This window comes from Lepidochelys olivacea, assembly GCF_965140295.1.
Source record: "Lepidochelys olivacea isolate rLepOli2 genome assembly, chromosome: 1".
Taxonomy (NCBI): domain Eukaryota; kingdom Metazoa; phylum Chordata; order Testudines; family Cheloniidae; genus Lepidochelys; species Lepidochelys olivacea.
This window is the reverse complement of record NC_140411.1, coordinates 256,149,634-256,172,882: the sequence shown is the minus strand read 5'-3', so window position 1 is coordinate 256,172,882 and position 23,249 is coordinate 256,149,634. Positions and strand designations below refer to the sequence as shown.

Below are 23,249 nucleotides of genomic sequence, written 5' to 3'. Positions count from 1 at the left end.
ACTGCTGAACTCTGTTTCGGGCAGCCTTTCCAACTGCTGTTTCCAAATGCTTTGAATTGGCCCTAAGATACAGTATGCAAAGGAATTATTTCCATCTGGTTGATGCCTAAGCTATCTCCTACTGCCTCACCGTGGAGGGCCTCCAGTTTGGTTAGAGAGTTGCTACATTTGGAATCATAAAGATCCCATGGCGAGTCTTGGCTAGGATAATGAGCTGATTGCTCATGCAGTGAGCCCCATCACTGGATGGGCACTCTGAAAATTTGTTAATTATGTTGCAGTGTATGATCCCCGGGTATTGATGTTCTAGCGATCTGTGTCCAATATGCGTTGCGGTCTGTGAGTGAAAGGAAATGTGTGGGGATGCCTGGATGTGTGAGATATCTTTGGAAATATGTGCATGATCTTCCCATCCAGTGGGCTTCATTTCCATACCCAGTCCCATTGTTAGAAAACAATCTTTTCCCTCCTTCATCTGTGCAGCACATTGGAACAAGGGTCACCAAATATGGCCAAGATTTTCAAAAGAGAATTATTGGAATTACTGGGGAGAATTTCCCCACCCCACCAGAGAATTTATGATCTTTGGCTTCTGTTATAGATTGTTCCTGTGTGAGCCTGTCTGAAATGGAAACTGGCAAATCTGTCTGGGGAGTTTCTAAGCCCTTGTGCTCGTGGTTATGTAGGATTTTAATTTTTTTTTTATCACTAGGTTTTTCTTTGTAGTGTAATTGATACAATGCTGTGGCCTGAGAAGATTCCACCTATTTGAAGGAGAGCAAAAATGGGGGAGGATGGAAGCAAAAGAGGGAAAGAAAAGGAGCCTTGCTGATTATTTTTTTAAAAAATCACTCTAATTGTGTCTTCTAGGTCCTTTAAGCCTGACTTTGTTCTGATTCGACAACATGCATACAGTATGGCACTAGGAGAGGACTTCCGCAGCCTCATCATCGGCCTGCAGTATGGTGGAGTCCATAGTGTCAACTCCCTTTACTCCATCTACAACTTTTGCAGCAAGCCCTGGGTGGTAGGTGATAACCCAGGTTTATTACGTTAGCACTGGGTCAGAAAAATGATGGAGCTCCAAAGTCAGACTCCAGTTTTTCTAATGGGAGCCCTTCCCTTCCCATTGCAGCCACCACTCGGCTAGCCTGAGAGAGTTGTTTTGGGACTCCTTTGGGAGCCTGCCAACATTGCTCCTTTATCAACCTGTCCAACTTACTTCTGAGTAACAACCTTGCCCTAACTACAAGGCGTCTTCAGCAGTCCCAGATTCTGCATGGGAGACAACAGCAGCAGTTAAATCTAGATCTCTTTTGTAGCAGTACAAACCAATACTGCTAGGTCACTGGGCTGGCCCAGGCATGATCTTAACTTGTATGAACCATCAGCATACCCTGTTCTAGCGGATATATAGACAGTGATTCATAAAAGGGATTACATGATTTTATAACTATTATTTGTATTATGGTAACGCCTAGAGACCCCAGCTAAAATCAATGCCCCATTGTGCCAGGCACTGTACAAACATAGAACAAGGCACCAAAAAGACTACAATCTACATAGACAAGACAAAGTATTGTGGGGAAGGGATATTACATATGAGCAGCGTGAACAATGCAGTGATTTGCAAACGTCATGTTGGTGCCAGGGGGTATTATTTTTGTTTTTGTTTTTTGTTTCTAATTTGGGGGGTGGGGTTTGTTGGAAGGGGATTAATTGAGAAAAGAGAGAGGAAAGGTAGCGGGCCCATGAAAGGGAGGAGGTTAGAGTAATGGGAAGAAGGGGAGTATGGAAGACAGGTGGAGTGAGGCTGAGGTAAATAGGTGAGATAACAAACAGTCAGTCAGCAGAGGGGAAAGACTATCCTGAGTAAAAGTTGTAAAAAGTCAGATGATGGTCTCTCTGAGTCCGTAGGTTCCTGCTGCAGCTGCTTGTCTCTGCTCCTCTATGTTGGCTTCTCTTCCCCAAGCTTATATAGCTGGGGGGAAGAGGTTGGGCCTCATGGATGGGATTCTCCCCTGCACAGTTCTGGATCTGAGGGGCATAGAGACTATGGACTTCAATTTCCACTGTTTGTGTATGGGGTTGTGGGGAGAGGGACTTCCCAATGTCCACTCTAGAGCAATGGCTCTCAAACTTTCCAGACGACTGTACCCCTTTCAGGAGGCTGATTTGTCTTGTGTACCCCCAAGTTTCACCTCATTTAAAAACTGCTTGTTTACAAAATCAGACCTAAAAATACAAAAGTGTCACAGCACGCTAGTATTGAAAAATGGCTCACTTTCTCATTGTTTCCATAGAATTATAAAATAAATCAGTTGGAATATAAATATTGTACTTACATTTCAGTGTGTAGTACACAGAGCAGTCTACAACAAGTCATTGTCTGTATGAAATTTTAGTTTGTACTGACTTTGCTAGTGATTTTTATGTAGCCTGTTGTAAAACTAGGCAAATAGCTAGATGAGTGGATGTACCCCCTGGAAGATCTCTGTGTACCCCCAGGGGTATGTGCGGGGCGGGGGTGTGGATAGGAGTTGGGGCAGTCAGGGGACAGGGAGTGGGGGGGGATGGATAAGGGGTAGTGTCCCAGGGGTGTGGTTAGGGGCAGGGGATCCCGGGAGGGGGTGGTCTGGGGAAAAGGAACAGGGGGGGTTGGATGGGTCGGGAGTTCTGAGGGTGGCAGTCAGGGGGCAGGAAGTGGGAGGGGGTGGATGGGGGTGGGGGCCAGTCTGTTTGGGGAGGCACAGCCTTCCCTACCCAGCCCTCCATACAGTTTCGGAACCCCAATGTGACCCTCAGTCCAAAAAGTTTACCCACCCATGATTTAGAGGCATCTCTGGATCCTAGGCTATTCCAGATGGTATCAGAGACCATGTGTGTCTTTCATCTGCGTTTGGTGCACTGCTTGCACGTACTACTCACTGTTATCGCTGCCTGTGTGACTTCCTGTCTTGATGATTATAGTGTGCTGTAAATGAGGGGACACTTAAAGCCCGCTTAGGCTGGGTCTACACTGCAAAGTTAGGCCGACCTGACTCGACTTGTTTCAACTTTTTTTTGCATGCATCTACACCTAAGCTTGTCTGCTGTCAATGCAGGCACCCCATTACATCAACACAATAACCCTGCCCCCCAATGATGCAGAGCCAAAATCAACCCCTACTTCCATCAGCGTAGTGCTAGTGTAGACACTGAATTACTTGCTCAACCCTAATAGTCCTCCAGCAGCTGTCCCATCATGTCCCTTTCCCCTGCAATAACGACCACTCTGATCACAACTTTGAACTCCACTGGCAGGGATCCCAGAGACTGGAAGTCTACTCCCTCTTTAAAAACCTTTGTGTGTCTTTGAAATGCCTTTTCCTGGTTGCCCACCTTGGCGCTCACACCTACTAGCTGGCCATAGTGAGTGTCTGGCCATACTGGCTCAGCACAGACAGAGAGAGCTACACCTAGATGTGCTCCTGCCTGGAGCAGAGCAGACGTCCTGGGTTTCCCCAGACTATGGGGAGAAGAGGCTGTGCAAGTCCAGTTAAGGACCAATCAAAGCAATGTAGACGTCTACGTGCTGATCACACAGAGCATCAGAAACCTGAGGCATGAAAAGGATGAGCATCAATGCTGGGTGAAAGCCAAGGAACTTCAGCAGGCATATCAGAAGGTGAGAGAGAGCGACAGCACTGGGGCCATCCCGCAAACCTGCCATTTCTACAACAAACTGCTTGACAAACTTGGTGAGAACCCCACCGGCACCCTGAATGTGGCTGTGGACACTTCATGAGAGCTGGGAGTGGAAACCCCTGAAGAAGAGGAAGTGGGGGACACACACCATGTGGTGAGCCAGGAGCTCTTCAAAACTCTAGTGGAATCAAGCCAATCCTGCCAGGCGAGCACCGATGAGCCCAGTGATGAAGGGGAAAGGAGCTCAGGTTAGTCTATAGATGCATTATTCCATATAAGCATGTTTGTTTCTCTTTTCAGTGACCAAAGCCTCCCCTACCTCTTCCTTTCTGCCTTGCTTACAAATGGCATTCATCCCACCTGCACATTTAGAGAACAAAGGCATTAACTTTTGATTCCTCGCTTTACTTGCATGGGGTATCCAATTAAAGTTCATGCTTTGGAATGCATACATAGTTGCCACTTCAATCAACTACTACCTTAGGAAATCATTTCCAACAGATGAGCATAGCAGTCCAAATTACACAGTCCACAATAAACCACTCTCTTGTGCTCAGATAGAGGTAGAGGCAGCATTTGCTTTTCCATGCAGAGTACTCTGTTAATCTGAACAGGGATGTCCCTTTTTTCCTCTGTAACAGATTTGAATTAACTTTCATGGAGATACTCTGCAACCCTGTCAGCTACAGGCCAGGTTGGCTTTGGGACGCCAGTCGCAGCTGTATTCTCTGTGTCTCTGTCATCCTCAGAAGTGAAATATCAGCCAAAATCACCACTGCTTGTGAAAATATGGGCAACATTTACTGCACTTTCCCTATATTTGTACCCTGGGGCACCCACCGTCTAAACCTTTGATGCCACAGTTTCCCCTCTCTCACCTGCTAGTCCAAACTCACCATGTCTTGAGCTGCAGAGTGGTGCCAGAACAAGGCACTTCAAAGCTAAAGAAAGAGTTCATGTTATTTATGAGAGGTCTTCATGGGAATAAAGTAAGGAAATTTCCCTTTCTCTTGCAAGTGTAAATCTAACAATGTCTCTTTCTGTTTTTAACAGCAGCCTCTTTTATGGTAGCCTTGAGAGGTGAACCCTCCCTGCCTGCTGAACCTCGGACCCAGATGTTTTATGTTTAGTGAGATCCTCCAGTCCTCTACGATTGCAGACTGTGAACACGGATTGGAGGGGCTGAACGGCCAAGAGCTGGGTGAAGGGCCAGGCAGAGAGAGACTGGATGCTGGAGGAGAGGCAAAGGGATAGAGACAGGAATTGGAAAGTGCTCAGACAACACACACTGATGTTGCAGAACATTATTGAGGTAAATGCCCAAAGACCCTGCACACATCAGCCTTTCCATTCCATGGAAAAATCCTGGTGGCTGCTCTTTGTACCCCCCAGCAAAACAGGTGGCAGCATGGTATGAACCCTTACCCTACTCCTCCATGCCAGGGGAGAATGAGGAGAATCATATACTTACACTGACCAGTGATAACTACAGGATCAGCCAACAAGCTCAGTGCACTACTTATTTTTACCATGAATGAAACATTGTTGTATGTTTTTAATATGTAAACATGTATGTTTATTGTTTTACTTGTTTGTGATAAATATGGCTCACCTGACAGTGATGCTAAAATGTTTTTAACTTGTTTATTTACACTTTGTTTCCTGTGTATATGTGCACAATAAAGTTTTAGTTTTTGAAATTCAGAGTATATTTATTAGTTTGCACCAAGCAGACATGCCGCCTTACAAAATTAATAACAAGAATCACTAAACCACCCACACTCTAGGTCTGTACACGTGAAGGAACACAAGTTCCGAAAAGCATGACACAACGCCACTGTGGCTGACTGTTAAAATGATCTTTAAAGGCCTCTCTGTACTGCATAGCTCCATGATTGGCAATTCTAATTGTACCTGGCTGTTCAAATTCAGCAGAGAGCTGGTCCACCTCACCCCTCCACCTTGCCAGTAGCCTCTCCCTTCATTTCACAACATATTGTGTAATACATAACATGCAGCAATAACATTTGGAATGCTTGCCTTGCTAAGGGGCACTCTAGCCATTAAACATCACCGGTGAGCTTTGAGTTGACCAAATGCTCATTCAAGATTCATCCTGCACCTGCTTAGCTGGCAGCTGAAACTTTTCTCAGTGCTATTGAGGTGGCCAGTGTACGGCTTCATGAACCAGGTGAGCATGGGGTAGGCTAGGTCCCCCAGCATCACCACTGGCATTTCAACCTTACTAATGTGAATGCATCAGTCAGGGAAGAATGTCCCTGCTTGCAGCTTTTGGAAAAGTCCTGTTGCACCTTAAAAAGGTGTGAAAATTATGGGATGGAATAAGCAGTACGGGATGGAGAAAGTGAAATTGTGGGAACTTAACTCCTAGTTCCCACAAATCCCTGGGTGAATTGCTGGTATCCCACAAAGCACTGCGAAAATGTCCCACAAGGCATTACACTGGACAGCAGTGCAAGGCACACTGGGATACCTACTGTGGTGCACCGCATCTTCTATTGACACAACTGCATGCGGTGAGGATGTGCAGCACTGATGCAAACAGCCAAGTGTGTGTGCACCACCCAAGTGACTTACAAATGTCATCAGCTGAAAGCCAGCATAACTTAAGTTGACCAAACTTTGTAATATAGACACGCCTTAGACAGGCCTGGTGCAGGGTGTAATGGCCTTCTTGCTTAGCAGTGTCATCAGCAGTAAATTGATACAAATGATCAATAAATAACATTAGCTTCCTGTTGTCTTCAAGCTGCAATTCAAGGGGCTGATACTGATCTATAAAGCTCTATATAGTCTGGGTCCTCCCTGCCAGAGAAATCACCTCCCTAATTTTGAATACTTAGGGCTTCTGAGAAGGCATTTTCAATACAAGGCCCTTGACTTTGAAGCTGGCTTCCACTGTTGGCCTGACACAGCCTGAGATTGTTGACTTTTGGGGCCTGGTGAAAAGCCCATTTGTTGACATTGGCTTTTTCTGGGGAAGGTGATGGTGTGACATATTTGTGCCTTCAGTTTGAGTCATGGGTTGAGACTGGGTAAGTTTAGTTGGCATGTGTCAACTCATTTTTGTAATTCTGTGTGTGCAAGATCCTAGAGATGAAAGATCCTAGAGATGAAAGTGACGGGCATATTTTTAGAAGTCTAAAAGAAAAGAAAAGAAACAAATCAGTGCCTTACAAAATGAAGCTGGCTGCCAGAACTGTGTGGGAGAAATTGGCTCTGCCATTGCCTCTGCTGTAGCTATTCTGGGCCTGATTCTGCCTTGCTTTACGCTGGGTGAATACTGTCTCCTCCAACCCCAGCAGTCCCAGAAAAGTCAAGGAAACCACTTAAACACTTTTTTGAAATACCCCTCTTTCCCCACCACCTACCCCCAAAATACAAACAAACTATGACGGGGTGGACTAGGCCCCTGAGGCCCCCTACTGGAGGCCTAGTGGCCCTGCCACATCCCACCCCAGAAAAGGACAGTAGAGAGGTCTGCCAAGCTGCCTAGAGTGGCTGTGTGGGAAGCAGCCAACTGGGGCCCAGCAGGCTAGTATAAGAAAAGCTGCAGGGCCAGGGTGAGTTCAGTTCCTTGCTGGATCTGGAGGAGAGTGGAGGATGCACCTGGCTGACTGAGGAAGCTACAGGACCTTGGACATAGCCGTGCTGGCAGAGGCTGAGGGGAACATGAATTAGCTCTGGGTTGGCTACTGGGACTCCACCAGGGCAAGGCCTTGATGTAAGGGTGAAGAATGTGCTGGAGCCATGGAGAAGTGGCCCAGGGAATTGTAGCAGCAATGCTGTTTATTTAAAGCAGGGGTGGCCAACCTGCGGCTCCGGAGCCATATGCGGCTCCTCATATAGACATGGACTCTGGGGCTAGAGCTACAGGTGCCAACTTCCCGATGTGCTGGGGGGGGTGCCCCCACTTCCCTCCTCTGAGCCTGTCATGCTCTTGCTCCTCCCCACCAAATCCTCCTGCATGCCACGAAACAGCTGATTGGGAGGGAGGGGGAGGTGGTGAGATGCAGGGCTGCTGGTAGGCAGGAGGTGCTGGTGGGAGGGAGCTGATCGTGCGGGCTGCTGACGTATTACTGTGGCTCTTTGGCAATGTACGTTGGTAAATTCTGGCTCCTTCTCAGGCTAAGGTTAGCCACCCCTGAGTTAAAGGGACGTGGCAGATGGTTGCTATTTATAGGGTCCCTGGGCTAGGACCCAGAGTAGAGGTTGGGCCTGGGTTCCCCCCACCAGCCACTGGGAAAGTAGCATGGACTTTGAGGCACCTCAGAAGGGGAACTGAACTGTAGTGGCCCAGCTGAAGAGAGTCCCTGAGAGGGCGAAGATGTTGCCTCCAGGGAAGGAGCCCTGGGGCACTGCTCTATTCCAGACAACTTGAGAGAGATGTTACAGAGGGCACTGAGAGAGGCCCCTGTTGGATTTGTATCCCAGAAGGTGTTTGCTTTGCTTTTAGTACACAGACTGTGTGTGATTCGGCTGGAGGGCTGAGTCAGCGAAGACTCACCATGAACACACAGAGAGCGTGCAGGCACATGCGCTCCACCAGGGGGCGCTTGCGAGTAGGGCTGGATTAACTCTCCTGTCGGCTGGAGCTATTAGATTTTGTGGGGCCCCTGGGGGTTTGGAGTGTGGAAATAGGCTCAGGGCTGGGCAGGGGATTGGAGTGTGGGTGGGGGTGCAGCTCCAACTATGGGAGTTGGGCCAGGGATGGGACCGGGGTTGTGGTGTGACAGCAGGTTTGGGGTGTGAGCTCTGGGTGGGAGTTTGGGTGTGGGAGGGGGCTCAGGGCTGGGATAGGGGGTTGGGGTGTGGGGTCTTGGAGGGAGTTTGGGTGCAGGAGGGGGCTCTGGGCTGAGGTAGGGGGTTGGGGTGCAGGCTCCGGCTGGGAAGCACTTACCTCAGGCAGCTCCTCGTCAGTGGCGCTGTGGGGCTAAGGCAGGATCCCTGGCTCCATGCTGCTCCGCTTCCAGAGGTGGCCAGCATGGCCAGCCCCTAGGCGGAGGGGCCAGGCCGCTCTGTGTGATGCACACTGCCTGTGCCTGCAGCTGCTGTCCCTACAGCTCCCATTGACCGCAGTTCCCAGCCAATGGGAGCTGCGGAGCTGTTGCTAGGGGCAGCACACAGAGATTCCCTGAATGCCCTCGCCTAGGGGCGGCAGGGGCATGCTAGCGGGCCAGATGAAAAGAAGCAGCGGGCCGTATCCGGGCCTGCAGGGCCCCCCTTAGCCCAAGGCCCTGGGCTGCAGCCCCTAAAGCCCCTGCGTTAATCCAGCCCTGCTCATGAGAGGTGAGTGCACCCTGTTACACAAACAAAACAAAGAAACCTAAATCCACAAAGCAATTTACTTAATCTAAGATCTCAAACTGCCATTTGGCACTGCTAGTGACTTTATCTGGTTGGAGCTGGCTCAGGTATGCATTTCTGTCTTGCCTTTGATTACTGAGAGCTTCTCTGGCAGTGAAATCAAAAGATTTTATGATAGCTAGAAAACAAGAGACAGACACCAACAGCTTTTCTTGGGGATAGATATTTTTCCCTTGTTTCATTTTGATTGCAAAATAGGCATCCTGAAAGGAGGAATCTGTTTGGCAAAGGTTTTTGGAAACTTACTGGATAGACATAACTGTAGGCGGGGCTGGGGGGGGGTGAAAAATGAAATTACCTAATGTTAGGCAATGAGGTTTTTCACATTTTGTTTGTATTTTCAAACATGATCCAATTTCATGAGAAGTTTCACAATTTTGTGGGGTTTTTCCCTCAACAGTCTGTAATGATTCCTCCACAACTGAGTGAATTGAGGCTGAAAAATACGCTCATTTTTGAATGATAATTGTGAATTTTTCAGTATTTCAAAACAATTTTTTTTAGAGAGATGGAAAATTAATTTGCATTGACAACATGCATAATTTGAACTTTTTAAAGTGAAAATAGCTATTTCACAGAGGCTAAACAAAAAAATGAATTTTCAGGATCTTGGAATTATGTAAAAGTTTTGGTATAACCACACCAGTCAGGATGCATTAGCCAATTGCAACAATCGCTGTGTTATAAAAGCTACAGTACAAAACTTCGCAGGATTTCATACAGGGTAATGATGTGCAGTAATATCTACAATTTTGTAAGACCGCTTACACCTCTTCACAAGGTGGGGGAGATCTGAAGCTTCAGAGTAAAAATTTCTGAATCACTTAGCCTAAGTGCCATTGACTTTCAATGGGATTTAGGCTCCTAGGTGACTCAGGGTATGTCTACACAGCAAAGAAAAATCCACAGCTGGCCCATGCCAGCCAACTCGGGCTTGCGGAGCTCAGGCTGTGGGGCTCTTTGACTGCTGTGTAGGCTTCTGGGATTGGGTTGGAGCCCGATCCCTGGAACCCCCTCCCACCTTGCGGACTCCTAGAGCCCGATCTCCAGCCTGAGCCTGGAAGTCTACACAGCGGTAAAACGGCCCTGCAGCCCAAGCTCAGATCGGCTAGTATGAGCCAGCCGCAGATGTCTAGTTGCTGTGTAGGCGTACTCTTAGCCATGTTAGAAAATTTTACCCTCAGCCTTAAGATCCACCTGTCGCTCTTCCTACTGCAGTAACTTTTGACATAGACAAGCCCAGCTAGCTTAGGCATGCCATATTACTGCACATGCATGATTGTGTAGGGTTAGTAAGGGCCCAGATTGTGCCACCCATGAGTACACTGAGTAGTCCTATGCTCTGTATGTGATCTCATTGAAATCCATGGGGTTACTTATGCACTGAGGTACTACTGACTATGAGTAAGTATGGGCCCTTAGTGCAAGGAATAAGCTAGCTGAACGGCTGACAATAACATTCCTCTTAATTTAGGACACACATACAGGGAGGATACTTGACCTATTCTCATCAGTGTCAAGGATCTGGTGTGGAGAAAGTAAATATGAAAGTGTTTACTCCTTCACATAACAAAAGAACTAGGAGTCACCAAACAAAATGCATAGGCAGCAGGTTTAAAAGAAAAGGGGGTATTTCTTCACACAACACACAGTCAACCTGTGGAACTCCTTGCCAGAGAATGTTGTGAAGGCTAAGACCGTAACAGGGTTCAAAAAAGAACTAGATAAATTAATGGAGGATAAGTCCATCGATGGCTATTAGCCAGGATGGGCAGGAATGGTGTCCCTAGCCTCTGTTTGCCAGAAGCTGGGAATAGGCAACGGGATAGATCACTTGATGATTACTTGTTCGTTTCATTCCCTGTGAAGCACCTGACATTGGCCACTGTTGGAAGACCGGATTCTGGGCTAGATGCACCATTGGTCTGACCCAGTGTGGCCATTCTTATGTTCATATCTAAGCAAGAAGATAAGAGTTGCTGTACTGGGTTAATCCATTGGTGTCTCTTGTACAGTATAGTGCCTATCACACATGTAACATTTGCTACTGAGATCAATATGAAAGATGTAAATTTTTTGCAATTCTGACCCATCTTATAATGGCGAGGGTGGGCAAAAAAAGTTCAGTCTTTTACCAGCATGTGTGTATCACACCCATTACTACAGCAGTGGCCAATACCTAAGGCTTCAAAAAGAAGGCAAACTAACAAGCAAATACCCCATATGTCAGCCAGGCAATTATTCAATAGCTTTAGTTATTTTTGTAGGGTAACATGTATACAGCATCTCTGTGTCTGTGTTTGTAGATCTGTGTGTGCACCCACTGTGGTGCATGTGTCTCTCTCGCCGGTGTGTTGATCTTTCTCTCTGTGTCTCCATGTCACTTTGTGTAACTTTTAAGTTCTGTTTTCTCACTTTGCTAGTCAAAACAGTATTTTGTTTTGTTTCTCTGGGATGTGCAGGGGTAGTTCAAATAGTTAAGAGACGCAATCTGTCCTCTTTCCTCTAGATCAACACCCTCGTTGCCAACAAAAATTATTCTAGGCATGGAATTTTTCCTCTTATCTGCTGATGTGCCCAAGGGGGTGATGGTACTAGTGGTGTGACTATGCCACCGATGGAAGATTTCTGGATTTTCTCAAACACTGAATTTCATCCCACACAATTTAGAAAAGGAAATCTTTGTGTGCCTACAAAACTAAGGGCAACTGCCATTTCAGTATGTGTCTGGCACATGGCCTTCAGACTGTTTTTTACAAACTGGCAGGATTTTTCATACAGGAATCATCCTTTAATTTCCAAAATGCTCTCTTCACCAGGACGTGCAAGAAGAAAAGGAGTACTTGTGGCACCTTAGAGACTAACCAATTTATTAGAGCATAAGCTTTCGTGAGCTACAGCTCACTTTAGTAAACAGAAATGTTTGCTAAGGTGGTCCAGTGATTGCAATGCTGTGAAGGGAACCCAAACGAAGGTACTTAGTAGACTTGCACAACATACTTTCATCAGACCTCACATTGTCTTGAACAGAGCCTTGGAATTGCAACTTGAGGCATTATGAACCTCAGCCTATGCTCGTGAAAGTTCAGCAAACACACTGCTGAGAAGCTAAAGGACTTTCCTCTCCCCATGCTCTGGGTCCGTTATTCCTTGAACAGCTATCCTCTTCCCCCAACCAGTCCTGGAACTTGGAAATGTCTCCTTCAGGATGAGGGGATCCCAAGGTTTGTTGTGAAATTGTTATTGTGTGGTTGCAATAAGAACCTTCCACAACTGAACTTTCCCCATAATAGAGGGTTAAGTTAACTGAACTTCTCTAAAAGAACCTATGGGAGTTGACTTACTTTCAAGCCCTGTGAATTGAACCTCGGGCTTCAGTTTGTGAATCTCTGTGCAGAGTTCTATTTGCAAATTCTCATAGCCTTAGCCCTGGGTTTGATTACATATTACTCTGCTTTGAAGGATTAGATTTTTATTGGTAAATGTTGATGACGTCAATTTCACCATACATGCACAAACCAAATTAAAAAAATATTTTCATGGTTGTTAATGTACGGGTAGGCAAAGTAAGAAAAATTCTGCTTGAGAACTTATTAAAGTTTGATTTAAGTGTATTTACTTTGTATATTTTGACATGTGATGACAGTTTTTTGTTTAATGGTTATAAACTTTAACTTTTAGAATCTCAGTGTGTCCTGTCATTAAAAAATTATCTGACCTCCCAATAGCCTTCCCTCATAATTTCCTGGAACTGAACATTTAAATAGACGAAAATTTAAAAAGGTACTTAAAACTAAACACTGATATTCTCCATCAGCATTATAAAAAAAAATTGAATTCTGCCAAGCCCCCGGTACGTGTGTCAGCAGTAGCTAGAATTATTGAGATGTTTGCTCCCAGCTGCAGCAGGCCTCGACAAGTAAATTCTCTAAATACCCATGAAAATTGATATCTGAGAGATTCATCTCAACTTAGAAATCACTGAATTAAGAGAAGTAAGCAGTCCTCTTTCTGCAACATCACCAGTCCTGACTGTCAATAACAGCACTGCTACCTAGTTGAAAAGGAGCTTGCCTATTAGAATGGTGCTTATAGCACCTAGTGAGGTGCTTTAGGCACACTGCAAGGTGGCTACATACATGAATCTCAGTCACAAGGAACATAGATCATCCAGAAGATCCTTCCATAAGCAATTTCAATGATGTTTCTCCTGTTACTGTCTCCTTTCATCTCCTAGTCGTATCTGCATATTGTCCTCCATAAAATCTGTCTCTTTTGCCTCAAGGAACTTGCATGTCTTAACTCTTTGAGTGCCACAGCCTTGCATACCCACCTTTCAAATATTAGATTTTTTCTTTTACCAGAGAAAGATAAGGGAGTGTGCCGTATATGCAACTTACAGCAGGCAGAAGACTGTACATGTACAGGGCTGGCCTTACCATGAGGCGAATGGAGGCAGCCGCCTCAGGTGCCAGACTGTGGGGGGCGCCACTAGGACCCAGAGTGTAGAAAATTGTGTCTGCTGCTGGTGCATATGTATTCTCTCTGCTCGAGATGCACAGAGATGGTGGAGTGCTGTGCTGGAGGAAGGAGGGCACAAGAGACCTAACAGGCAGGCAGGAGAAAAGGTGAGAGGGAATAACAGAAAGCAGCAGGAGCTGCAAGGAGAGAGAGGAGGAGGAGCCTCTTATGTACCTCTCTAGCACCCCCAGGAGCCTGGACTGATTAACACCAGCTTCTCAGGGAGCTTCCTGTTTCCTGCTGCTTCCCTGAACCCACTTGAGGAGAACAGGCAGTCAACTGAAGTAGCAGGAGCCAGTTAGGCCCTTAAGATGGTGATATCTTCCCTCACTCAGGCCCTGTTACCAGCCTGCTTATTTGTCCCCTTCAATTGAGTGTTGAGAGCCACACTAGCTGGCACAGAACTGCAGTCATGAGTGAAAGAAGAAAACGCCCCTCTGGGGCAGCATTCAGAAAAAGAAAGAAAGCAAAGGAAGCTTTTCTATCTAAGCGGGAAGGAGCTCTCCTGAGATACATAGACACAAATGTTCACAGTGAGCCTTTCAGCCCCAGTGAGGATGAGGGTGGTGAGGAGATGCCTGATCTTCCAATTAGTCAGAGCGCAGGTGACTTGGCAGCTACTGCAACATCCTTATCTCCATCTCAAATGGATGTAACCATGTGGAAGCGGGGGAATAGTCCTGCTATTGTGGGGAACTTTTCTGGCTTCTGCACTACCCCGGTGAAGTGGGCTAGCGAAAGGATCTGAGTCCTCACTCCCACTTCTTTTACCCAGTGGCCTCCCTGCCCTTGAGGACTCCCCTTCCACGCTCCTGTCTGGCAGAGTCCTTGTAACCCCAACAAGGCTGGGCCCAGGATTCCTGGGGCGGGGGCTCGACCCCCAACTCTGCTGTGGTCACCTAGGATGGGCTAGGGTGTCCCCACTCCGGGGTACTCTCTCTGCAGTGGGCACTTCTCTGACCCACTGACCATTACGTACAAGTTAAAGCAAATGCAAGTTATTTAATCAACAATTAATTTTAAAAAGAATAAGGGAAAATGGGAAAGGTTAAAGGAAACATCACCCCGCTCTGTGGCAGGGAACATCACAAACAGTGTCTCTGGAATGTCCGGGCAGTTCACAGTCTGTTCCTTGTAAGTCCCAGGCCTCCTTCTCAGGCCCTGGCTGTGCTGTAGGGATGCTGCGAGTTGGACACTTGCTCTGCTGGTGGCCACACGGTCTCAGGCTCTACGTGGCAGGGCCCTTCTTTCTAACATTGCCTCCACCCTGTCGGGATTACCAATCCCCCTCCGAGTCTGGCCTGCAGAGCCTCCTGGCTGAGGTGTCTCCCTGCGCTGGGCCCATTGCCCAGGGTCCCCCCTCGCTCTCCCCAGCTGCTCATGACACCCGGCTCTGGACTGCTCCGGCTCCTGCTCCACTCTGCCTCACCACAGCTGCTGCTCTGCCTCCAGCTCCCTGGGCTGCTTCTTGGCCCCTCCGGCTCTGGTTGCTACAAGCTCTCCTCCCAGGCCAGGTCTGCTCCACAGGCTGCTTCTGTGACTCTGCTCCCAGCACTGACCTGCTTCCTGGGCTGCTTCTCTGGCCACTCTGGCTCTGGTTGCTGCAGCTCTCCTCCCAGGGCAAGTCTGCTCTCTCTGGGCTGTGCCTCTGGCTTTGGAGCTGCAGCTCTGCTCCCAGGGCAGGGTCTGCTCTCTCTGGGCTGCTTTTCTGGTCCCTCTGGATCTGGCACAGCTCTGCTCCCCAGCTTAGCTTGGACCCTTGCTTTCTCTTTAGCTCAGCCCCACTCTGTCTGACCCAGGCAATTCCAGCTCACACGGAGGACGGGACCGCCCTGGCCTCCTGACTCCCTGATTAGCCTGCCCGTCCTGTCATTCAGGCTGACCTGGAGTATTGGCCTCTCCCCATTGTTCCTGGGGACTGTCAGTCTCAGGGTCCTGATTTCCCATCAACCCCCCTTTTAGTACTGGGAGCTAGCAACTAAAACACCCCCACTGAACATTAGTAAGGGGGCAACAGTCCCCTTACACATGCACATTCCTGAAGAAAAGTGTAGATCAGAGAAGAGTGTAGTGGAGGCGCAAGAAACAGCTGCTGCTGAGTTTAGTTCCTTAAGTCTAGATGATCCAGGACTTGAGCAGTAGCCTGAGGGACTTCCTTGTACTGCATAGGCCACAGCAAGTGAAAAACTTCATGTTCCCCAAAGACAATGAAAATAGAAGTTTCCATCCAACACATTACTGATGTGAAATCCCCAATGGTGACAAAGTGGAGAGGCCATGGCTTATGTACTCAAAAACCCAGAATGCTGCATACTGTTTTTGTTGCAAACTCTTTCAATCTAATGTTCCAGCCACATTGGGTTCTACAGGAACAAAGGACTGGAAAAATCTGGCTAGAAATCTGGCATGCCATGAGAAGGCAGCAAATCACCAGAGAGCATTCCATAGGAGGAAAGAACTTGAGATGAGACTAAGGTTAAAGGCCACCATAGATGATCAGCATCAAGAGAAGATTGCATCAGAGTATCTTTACTGGCAAAATGTTCTGAAAAGGCTCATTGGCATTGTGAGAATGCTTGCTACCCAAAACCTAGCACTGTATGGCACTTCAGATCAGCTGTATGTGCCAAACAATGGAAACTTCCTTAAAATTGTGGAGCTGATGGCTGAGTTTGATGCTGTACTCCAGGAACATCTAAGAAGAGTCACCACCCAAGAAATGTACACACACCACTACCTTGGAAAAACCATTCAAAATGAGATCATACAGTTATTGGCAACAAAAGTCAAACAGAAGATTGTGGCAGATCTGAAGTCAGCAAAATGTTACTCTGTTCTTCTGGACTGCACACCTGACATCAGCCATACGGAACAAATGACTTTAATGGTACGTTTTGTAACAACAACAGAATCTAGTGAAAATGTCCCTGCAATGGTGACTGTCAGAGAGCATTTTCCAGAATTTATTGACATTGATGATACTACAGGAGCTGGTATGACAAATGTGCTTCTTAAAAAGCTGGAAGATATAGGAATTGTGATAGCTGACATGAGAGGTCAGAGCTATGATAATGGTGCCAACATGAGAGGAAAGAACAGAGGAGTGCAGACACAGATCCGAGAGTTAAACCCTCGAGACTTTTTTGTCCCATGCAGTTCTCATGCATTGAACTTGGTGGTCAGTGATGCAGCATCAGCTTCTAGTGAGGCTGCTGAATTTTTTTATGTAATTCAAAGCATCTATGTATTTTTCTCTGCATCAACTCATTGATGGCAAATTTTGAAGCAACATCTGGGAACATCCTCTCTGACACTGAAACCACTGAGTGCCACATGATGGGAAAGTCGAGTGGAGGCGATAAAGCCTATCAAACACCAAATTGGGAAGATAGATGATGCCATATTTGCCATTATGGAGGATAATGCTATGACAGGAACTGTTCATGGGAGAACAGTGGCAGAGGGAAATGGAATCACCAGAAACATACATAACTTCAAATTTCTGTGTGGCTTAGTGTTGTGGCATGACATACTGTTTGAAATAAATATTGTAAGCAAGAGACTCCAAGGTGTTGACCTTGATATATCTGGAGCAACGGAACAACGGGACAAAGCAGTCATACCTACAGTCTTTCCGGTCAGATGAGGGATTTCAAAACATTCCGAAGAGTGCACAGAAGTTGGTAGAGGAACTTCACACTGAAGCTATTTTCCCACCCATTCAAGAATACAAGAGTCACTGAAGAAGACATTTTGGTTACAAGGTACGGGATAATCCCCTAAGAGACCCCAAACAACAATTCAAAGTTGAATTCTTTAACCAGGTGCTAGATTGTGCAATACAGTCAGTTGAAGAATGTTTCATGCAGCTCAAGGAACACAGCAGTATATTTGGGATTTTGTAGGATATTCCAAAACTCCTCACTATACCTGAAGAAGACCTACACCAGCAATGCAGGGCACTAGAGACAGTGTTGACACATGATGACATGCGCAATATTGATGCGAGTGATTTAGGTGATGAACTGAAAGCCCCTTCAAGATACATTTCAGCAGGATCAACTGCAAAGGCTGGTCTGGAATATATGTGCACAAATAAAATGACCACCCTCTTTCCAAATGCTTTTGTTGCTCTGCGCATACTTCTAACACTTCCTGTAACAGTTGCCAGTGGAGAATGCAGCTTCTCCAAGCTGAAGTTAATAAAAACACATCTACGCTCCACAATGACACAGGAGACGCTGGTCGGCCTTGCCACCATTTCAATAGAGCATGAGCCGGCCCAGACTGTGGACCTTCAGGAAGCAGTTCAAATCTTTGCAACCAAGAAGACATAGAAAGCACCACTTTGATTATTCAAACAGATAAAAACGCCAGTGTTTACTACGCAGACAAGAAAAGTTACACTTGCTGTTCGAGCATTTGAAAGTTAAGTGTTACTTAAAATTTTTGAACAAGGCATTTTAAGTTGTTAGTTCTCCTTTATTGGGGTAGGTAGCAGAGCAGTACCGTGAGAGGAGTAGAACAGGAAGAAGGCAGAACTGAGACCTTTCAAAGTTTTGGTCTAAGTGAGGGGCCATGGGGGCGTCATTTGAGCTCCCTGCCTCAGGTGCCAAAATGTTGTGGGTTGGCCCTGTACCTGTAATAGTGTGTAGATATTTGCAGATTGTCAAATTGGAGTTGAAATTCCTTGTGATACAAATTATTATAAGGTTGTGGAAGGTGGGTAGAAATCAAGACTCTGCTCACTTAGAATAGCTCTGTTATCCCGCTGTCAGATTATCACATTGTGGGATGCTTCATGTGTAGCTGTGTGTGATCCTTGATGATAAACAGTTAATTATGTGTGTGTTGTCCTGGCTTACCATGTTAGCTCTTGTGCATGAAGTACTTCCTGAGGACTCTGCTTTCCAACATAGACTTTGCACACTGCTTTCCTCAAATAACTCGCTTAGGATGATGTCTCCTTTGACCCCCAAGATAAATGGGGAAGTAAGAGGTGAACTTTTTTCTATTTCATTCTGTGTGCATCATGCTACATGCATGTAAGATTGGTGACAGACCCTCTCAAGTGAACCTAGTCACAAGAGATGTTTATATGAGATAGACATCAGGTTCATGCTTTCTTTGCCCAGCACTCAAATTGGATGGTGTAGAACAGTGATTTTCAACCAGGCTATGTGTACCCCTGGAAGTATGCAGAGGTCTTCCAGGAGGTACATCAGCTCATCTAGTTATTTGCCTACTTTTACAACAGAATACATGAAAAGCACTAGCAAAGTCAGTACAAACTAAAATTTCATACAGACAATGACTTGGTTATGCTGCTCTATATACCATACACTGAAATGTATGTACAATATTTATATTCCAATTGATTTATTTTATAATTATATGATAAACACGAGAAAGTGAGCAATTTTTCATAATAGTGTGCTGTGACACTTTTGTATTTTATGTTTGATTTTGTAAGCAAGTAGATTTTAAGTGGGGTGAAACTTGGGGTTACTTAAGACAAATCAGCTTTCTGAAATGGGTACAGTAGACTGGAAAGGTTGAGAGCCACTGATATAGAAAACTCTCTCTTTCTAGTGAGTGTCTCTTTTGATTACTCTCATACCTTTTAAGAAACATCACCAATCCTTTATTTGGTTGCATGGGGGAGAGAGTTTTATTTTGTTTTGTTGCTATACATGAGTGGCTACTACTTATTTCGGTCACACACACACACCGAAGGAGTGCTTGGGTCTTAAGCCCTTTCCTCCAGACTCTCACGAAGAGCCGCCCTCTCTTTACTCTCAGCCCTTCTGTGCTGTGAAAGCTAAACCTGTTTATAGTGGATCTGTAATTGAATGCAAGCTGGTCCACTTCCAGTCTCTTCACTTAACTCCTTCCCTTCTCTCAAGTGCATGAATTTTATGCACCCCATGAGAGATAGTGGTAGCTTAGCATGCTATATTTTTCACCATTGTCAATTGCAGAAAGGTGGGTGGGAGAAGATAATGTGATTCCCCGGCCCTCCTTCATACCAGCACTTTTTAAAAGCATTAGTTTATTGTCTAATAAACAACAGACACTCTCTCTCTCTTTAGTTCTCTCAGCTAATTAAAATCTTCAACTCCCTGGGTCCTGAGAAGTTCCCTCTTGTGGAGCAAACATTCTTCCCAAGCCATAAGCAGATGGTAAGTGTCCTTTGTTTATTTTGATGATGATCTAGTTGGGGAAGATGCAGCGAATCTGTGGTTGGGAGTGGAAAGAGTCACTCACTCTGGGAGCCCTGGCAATTTAAATAATATCTGTAACTTTACAGACAATAAATTACTAGCAGAAAAATAGCAGGCATAGAACACGTCCCTGGGTGCCTCTTTCCTTTTCCCTCAGTTCCTGGAAAGACACAGATGGTGAAAGAGTGAGAAATAAATTGCTGACTCTGGTTGTCATAGACAGGGAACAGGTCTGTTTGGATGTGGCTGAGTTGGTCTTTGCGCTCGTCCTAATGCATAGAAGAGCAGGACGATCAGAGATGTGGGGTGAAGCAGAAGTTTCTTACAAAAGAGTGCTGTGCTGCTGTTGATTTGTCTCATCTGTCACATGGTTACCATCTATTAGACATACTTACCAGCTGTTGGATTGTTAAATGAAGCAGTTTCGAGTTTTTGAACATGAGCTCTTATTCTGTTTGTCTTGCATAATTTGCTGTAGCGTAATTGCTCTTGGTGTTTATTCATCCTATCTGTGAACTAGTACATACTGTACCTTAGACCTGCACAATAATTAGGCATTCCATGGGCTCCTTAAAGGCAGCGACTTCCTAAGAGTGCTGGGCAGCTGTCTCCTTCTGAACCTGGGGAAGGGAGCAGACGTGGGAGTGTTTAAACAACTCAGTTGTATTTCTTTTGGTTTTCCCTCACAAGTGGGGTTGACCCTAGGCAGAGGCATGACGACTCTTAGCCTGGCCCTTTGAGAAGCTCAACGGTCAACACGCATCCATGAACATATGACTCCTTCTGCCTCCCCCAAAGATCTCAATGGTCCTTTCTGTCTATGAGCCCTGACCCCATATCTGAATTATCTCCTGCTTTTCAGTTTGTATAGCTGGGTTCATTTTGAATTCAGGTGCAAGGCTGGTGGCCTGTTTAGGGCCAGCCCTGCTTTTGAGATGAAAATTGGTGTCCTTCCTCAATTACTCATATGACACTCATAATACAATATCTCCTGACCTAAATCCCTCTTACAGGCCAGTACACAGCCCTGCAACTGAGAGGTCATAAGGCTAGAAGGCTTACTGCAGCTAAGTATATCAGGGCTGTAAATGCATAAGACAAGTCGAACAGTATCCAGATAGGGCCCTCCACCATTTTTTGTCTGTTTAATTTTGTTAATAAGACCAATGCTACCAACTTCCCTAGTCCAACCAGTTGGGTTCTTCCTTAATCTTCATTGGTAGGATTAGTAGTGATATAAGGGTTAGATATTGTAGATAATCTTTTACATGAATGGACATCCAATAAGGCAGTTATCAAACTTCTATTTTGAGATTTTTTATTTGCTTTTGTTAATTGCAAATTATCAATCGCAGTAATTTAATTGTGTTATGGATGTTGATTGATATCTTCACTTTAAATATGTAGATCAATATTTAATTGGCTTAATCTGCAGCAAAGAGATGTAGGTTAGATATTAGGAAAAACTTTCAAATGATAAGGATAGTTAAGTTCTGAAATAGGCTTCCAAGGGAGGTTGTGAAAACCCCATCATTAGAGATTTTTAAAAACAGGTTGGATAAACACCTGTCAGGGATGGTCTAGGTTTACTTAGGTGCTGCTTTATCTTAGGGGGCTGGACTTGATGACTTCTGGAGGTCGCTTCCTCCCCTGCATTTCTATGGTATACTGAAAATATGCATATCTATAATTCTAAGGCACGTCCCATACTCATAAATGTCTGACAGAGTGAAAGAAGCCTCCACAATTGTTAGCAAAGCTGGGTGGTAATATATAGATCTACTCAAAGAGAGAGACACATGTCTTGGAAAGTGTTTGAGTCCATTGAGCTGTGCTTCCGTGTTACTTTATTTTTCCAATGGTCAAAGTGTCAGGCTTTTTTATGGTATCTGACTGTGGGGTGGCTGGGCCCAGAGATGATGTGGCTGATTAGCATGCCGTATAATCAGAGGAAAGTTTTATGGTTGGTGGCTGCAGAGCTAGAAAACAGGTCACGTGATCCAAAGGAGGCCACCCACTTGCATTATCAGCAGGTTTTTAGGTTCACTTTGGAGTAAAAAACTGCAAATGATGAGACATTCTTACCATATATGAAAAAGATCCTTATCTTTCCAGCTTGTCCAATATTTCTGGCTCTTGCCTTGGTCTTTAATCAGGGGCATAAAGAGAGCTTTTGTGGTCCAGTTGTTTGGGTGCTACTGTGGGATTCTGGAGATCTGGGTTTGAGCCCCTCATCTGCCACAGATTTCTTGTGTGACCTTTGGTAACTCCTTTGAGAGCAGATTTTTTGAAGGTATTTAAGTGCTTAAACATGTAGGTAGATGCCTAGTGGGATTTTCAAAAATCCCAAAAAAGTTCCCAGCTGCTTATGAAAATCCCACAAAGCATCTGTATGTGTGGGCACCTAATACCTTTAAAGTTCTGACTCGTAGTCCCTCTACACTTCCATTCCCCATCTGTAACATGTGATAATAGCACTGCTGCACTTCAAAGGAGAAATGTTAGACTGTGGCGTGCTCAGATGCTACAGTCATGGGGGCCAGATAAGTTCCTAAGACAGACAGATAAGAGAATGGTGTGTTCTTTACACTGGGCTACAGTTTGTCCGAGTTTAAGTCAAATTAATTTGTAAGGCCCGATTTCATTTAATCATATCAACAAATTATGAGGACACTTTGTCATCCAAGATGCTCCAGGACAGATGTGAATGTGCCTTGCCCTCACATCAGGACTTATATTTCTAACAGAGTTGGGCAAACTGTTTGTTGCAAATAAATTGTCTGACAGATATAGCTTTTTTCCCCACCCCACTGTTTGGAAATCATTTGTAGACTCATCCAAATGTATTTGTTGTTCATGAGATAGTTTGGATAAGTAATTTCCAGCCAGTGGGTAGCATTGTAGCATTGTTTTGACTCCTGGAAAGAACGATGGAACCCTTTTAAACAGGGGAATAACAAATTGCACATAATTTCTTATCGGAGGCGGGACTTGCCAAGCCAGTTTGCGGCAGCCTTGTCAGCGAAGTGCAGAGCCCACAGACCACCATCAAAGCTGGTCAGAGAGCAGTCACCAGTGATGTGTGACATTGTCTGTCTTTGGCCACAGCCACATGTGGGTCCTCTTATTGGCCCCGGGTGTGAAGGATGGCTGCACATTGGCTCTGACCTGTTCGACAATACTGCAAATAATAAACAGCCAATAATCTCATTTGTACGCAAACGCTATTGTTCATGTACAAATATGGGTATCCTTATGAAGAGCAGCTACTCCCCAAACATTTGGGCAAACAAAAGCCTATTTGTGCAAATAGAGACTAGAAAGGGGCATGTATGTGATGGAAGCAATGTTGGGTGCTTTTCCCAGTCTCTGCCACACACATCTGCTGTGACTTTCGCAAGTCACTTAACTGACCTGCTTCAGCTTGCT

General features: G+C 45.6%; 1 protein-coding gene across 1 annotated transcript in view; it reads left to right on the top strand.

The window, feature by feature from the left end:
* SYN3 (synapsin III) overlaps positions 1–23,249 on the top strand; it is a 279,080-nt gene that overhangs the window by 83,216 nt on the left and 172,615 nt on the right. Inside the window, exons 5-6 of the mRNA XM_084610849.1 lie at positions 871–1,027; positions 19,689–19,778. Coding sequence (XP_084466975.1) covers positions 871–1,027; positions 19,689–19,778 — 247 coding nt within the window. The remainder of the gene's footprint in view (positions 1–870; positions 1,028–19,688; positions 19,779–23,249) is intronic.